The sequence below is a fragment of the Schistosoma haematobium genome, chromosome ZW, assembly GCF_000699445.3.
Source record: "Schistosoma haematobium chromosome ZW, whole genome shotgun sequence".
Taxonomy (NCBI): domain Eukaryota; kingdom Metazoa; phylum Platyhelminthes; class Trematoda; order Strigeidida; family Schistosomatidae; genus Schistosoma; species Schistosoma haematobium.
Window position 1 is genome coordinate 49,393,154 of NC_067195.1, and position 4,023 is coordinate 49,397,176.

The 4,023-nt window shown below is 39.2% G+C and overlaps 1 protein-coding gene across 2 annotated transcripts; it reads left to right on the forward strand.

Moving 5' to 3' along the window:
* Positions 1–1,256: 1,256 nt before the first annotated feature.
* Positions 1,257–3,743, forward strand: MS3_00003774 (uncharacterized protein; the record flags this gene model as incomplete). Of its 2 annotated transcripts, XM_012939729.3 has the most annotated exons (3): positions 1,480–1,722; positions 1,757–1,888; positions 1,922–3,743. In XM_012939729.3, 3 exons carry the CDS (start codon positions 1,480–1,482, stop codon positions 2,246–2,248), a joined length of 702 nt encoding a protein of 233 aa, XP_012795183.2. In that variant the 3' UTR covers positions 2,249–3,743. The 2 variants fall into 2 exon arrangements, with proteins under 2 accessions (XP_051071723.1, XP_012795183.2); XM_051211638.1 differs by having other exon boundaries at positions 1,257–1,888.
* Positions 3,744–4,023: the final 280 nt, after the last annotated feature.

Below are 4,023 nucleotides of genomic sequence, written 5' to 3' on the forward strand. Positions count from 1 at the left end.
CTGCGGTGGACAGATGGACAAGCATCCTTGATCACAAGGGAAAGGTTGACATCATCTACCTAGATTTCTCGAAAGCTTTTGATAAGGTTAACCATACATGTCTTATCAATAAGCTCATACGATTGGGCATCAGACCACCTCTAATCGATTGACTCACTTCATATCTGAAAAATCAACATTTTAAGGTCAGGGTTAATTTCACTTTATCTCAGGCTATGGAATGTCCTAGTGGGGTCCCTCGGGGCTCAGTACTAGGGCCGCTTCTCTTCTTGATCTACATAAATGATCTTCCTCAACAGGTAACGTCAGACTTATTACTTTTTGCCGACGACGTGAAACTTTGGGAAGAGGTACGCAACCAAGAGGATATACAGGCACTTCAGGAGGATCTGACTGGACTTCAAAGTTGGGCAGACGATAACGGACTTACTTTTAACACTTCAAAGTGTAAAGTAGTCCATCTGCGACATGTTGCAGACTACAGTTATAACTTAGGTAACTCCTCTATAGTAGTATCCCAAGTCGAAAAATATTTAGGAGTCTTGGTGCCCTACGATTTAAAGTCTTACGCTAACTGTGACAAAAATGCCTTCCGAGCAAACCTTGCACTGGTAACATTGAAGCACATTTTTGGCCAGGTTGACGGAAGAACTTTCCATGTAATCTTCAATAGTTTATCCGTCCCCATTTAGAGTACAGAAAAATGGTATTTCCTCTCTCACTTCAAAAGGATAAGGACACCCTGGAACGTATCCAACGGCGAGCCACGAAATCAGTTCGAGGACTCAAATTTAAACCTTATGGAGAGCGCCTCCAATCACTTAACCTTTACTCATTAGAGTATAGGCGTCTTAGAGGTGACCTATTAATGGCTTGTAGTATTCTCAACACTTCTGGACATCCTCTTAAACACCTACTTAAGCTTAGTTCGAATAATAACCTAAGGGGTAACACCCAGAAACTGGAAACACAACATAGCAAGACAGAATGTAGACACAACTTCTACTCTTTAAGAGTTGTCAAAAGCTGGAATTCGCTGCCGGCCGAGCTAGTCCAAGCGACTTCTCAGGAGTCCTTCAAGAGGCAACTTGACCTATTCTTAAGGACCAAGAACAGCATCACACTATGATTTACCAGTTTCTTTTCCTCTTTTATTGTTAACATACCTAGGTTCCTGCCTGGAGGATTTGGTGATCCCCTGCTACTAGACACGGAAGCCCGTTAAGCGAAAGCTTCTTCTATTCCGTCCACAACCATTTGAACCATTTGAACGTTCACTTAAGGACTAAGGATAGTATCTTACTATGATTTACTAATTTCCTTTTCCTCTTTTATCGTTAATATACCTAGGCTCACGCCTGGAGGTATTGGTGATCCACTGCTACAAGACACGGAAGGTCGTTAAGCGAAAGCTTCTTCTATTCCGTCTAAAACCATTCGAACCATTTGAATCAGCGCGTGACTTGAGCTTAGCGTCACATGGCAGCATTTACAATGCTAGACGGTGTGAACAATGTGGTCGCTGAGTTATATTCGTATTTTACGGATGTTCAGATATCCTTTATAAAATATGCTATAACTGCTCTTCTGGTGACATCTACGTCTTTCTACTTGTTACGAAGAAGCCTCGGAAAAGACCCAGTCTTAATCAACACGAAAAAGTCTAAAACACGCATCAAGAAAAGCAAGACGAAATCGTCTGATGGTAGAACATCGTCATCGGTATTTTAAGTTCATAATATAACTTCGATTTCAGGATTGTGATCACGCAGAAATTAAAAAACCTATGATCCCACCATGCAACACAAGTATCGTGAATGCTCAAAAATCACGTATTCCTGTGAGTACAACCGTTGAAGTGTCGCCCATGTTACAAAATCTTGCAAAAGTAATAGTGTTGTGTTGCTAAATAATGCTGTAGGATGATCCTGGAAACGATGAAAAGAGCGATGATTGGGTTACTATTAAAAAAGGAAAGAAGATTTCAGATCAGCGTCCAAAATATAAGGAAACTATTAAAGAGCCTAAAACAATTATCTCAGAGGTCATCACTTCGAAAGGCGAAAATGGTGGAAAGCATCAGTTTGCGAGTGCAGAAAGTGGTGTCGATCCTGTACCTCTAAAGGCATCAAAAAAATTGCCACTTGTTCCACAAATTCCGACTTATAAGTCGGCTGTTTTCGAATCTGATGGTGATTGGCATGAGGTTCGACCCTCAAGGAAGGGGCGCAAGACGGTGAAACAATGAGGTCTCCATACATACGAAGTGTACATATCCCCTGTGATTTCTACAAGTGCCTACTTTGTTGTTATCCTATTTTTGTTTTTTTCATTCCATTATCCTTATACAAACCGTATTAATCAAGTTCCATATTTACTAGTGTATTGTATCACTTGGGATTTAATAACCGTCAGATACTAGAATCAAGATTCGGTCGTCGGCTTTGTCTTTCTTTTTGTCTCATAATGTCCATTATTTTGTAATATGATTCTTGTGTTCAGCATTATCACTTTTCGAACTGTAATGTTCTTGTCAGGTAAACAGTTTGACCCAGTTTGATCAATAAAGTATGTCATTGTTATCAATCTTATCTTATTGAATATTAAATATACTTGTCGTTCATCTTGTATACAATTATCTCATGTATTGAGACCTATTGCCCAAATTTGAAACTCGATGCACGCTGTATGTAAAGTTTGAGAAACCGAAAATGCTACTTCGCTCCATCGTTATGCTTAATCCTCTGAGTTTGTAACTGTGGTTAACTTTACTATAAATTCGCAACATCTTATTAATCACTTTGTGATGGCGCATTTAAAATACTGATAGCTCTTCTGACATTCCGGGGAACGCCCGAATCAAATTATGCGGGAACACTTATGTAAACTACCTTGTAAAATAAAAATAATCCGCACTAATTTTTTAGTAGTTATATTTTTATTAAATAGCCAAGCATGGTCCCCGTCATACATAGTCTATAAAGTAAAAGAGCTGAAAAGTAAAGTAGTAAGACTATCATTGACTGTAAACTGATCGGTATCTGTGTCCTTGGTAATCTATTTATGTGGCCAGTTTGCCTTCGAGATCATGATTACTTTCTAGTCGTTCGGAGAAAAATTTTTGTTTGACTTCTAGAAAAGTCAAAATTGCAACCAGTATTGCCGTCTGCCTTTCTCACGTATGCACTTGTCTAATTCTGACGTTTAAAACTAACTCATTCATGTTACATTCAAGGTGACCTATCCTAGCTATGTAAAATCATCTTAGAACATTGAAGACGTACTTGGAGATATTTATATAGGTTTTGAGCTTATCGGATGTTACTATAAGTCAAGACCACCATATGTAATAAGCTTCTATGATTGCAACATGGCTTACAGAAGTATCTCATTTTACGTTATAAAAAGATGTGTTGCATTGCCTCCAAGTGACAATGATTGTAGCTTGGCGTACAAGTGAAATCAAACTAAAGTTAGTAAGGTTATGAACTTCCGATGACATAGATTTTGCCAGTGTTCACATACCCTGACTTGATATATTGTCTGGAGTGGGTAGTGATAAAGCAAGCACTCAAACTTTTATCCTGATAAATAGTCAGTCAGTCAGTAACAACGTAGAACTTCGTACGTATGTACATCATTTCGAGTTGCCACACCACCTTAGCACAGAGATGCAGTTGTCGATTCGAATCCCGTAGTGGTAGAGGTAGCAAGAGTATAAGCAGTAATCGGGAAGATTAGGGTTTGGAGATGTTATTTAAAGGGTATAATCCAGTGAAATAAATTTGGAAAGAGGAAAAAAGGGACATGGAGAATTCAGAAGATTAGAATCTGGGAGAACACAAAGAGTGGATGCACCTTCGCCATTGCAAACGATTTTGAGCCATGTCATTCTAGGTCTCTAACCATCGGTTGCTATCATCTCGTGGTCCCCAACCAGGTAGTCTACACCTACCAACATGACTCAGTTCACTTGTCAGTGACTTCATGGACTTGTGCCATGTTTTGGTTTGTCCGCCTCTA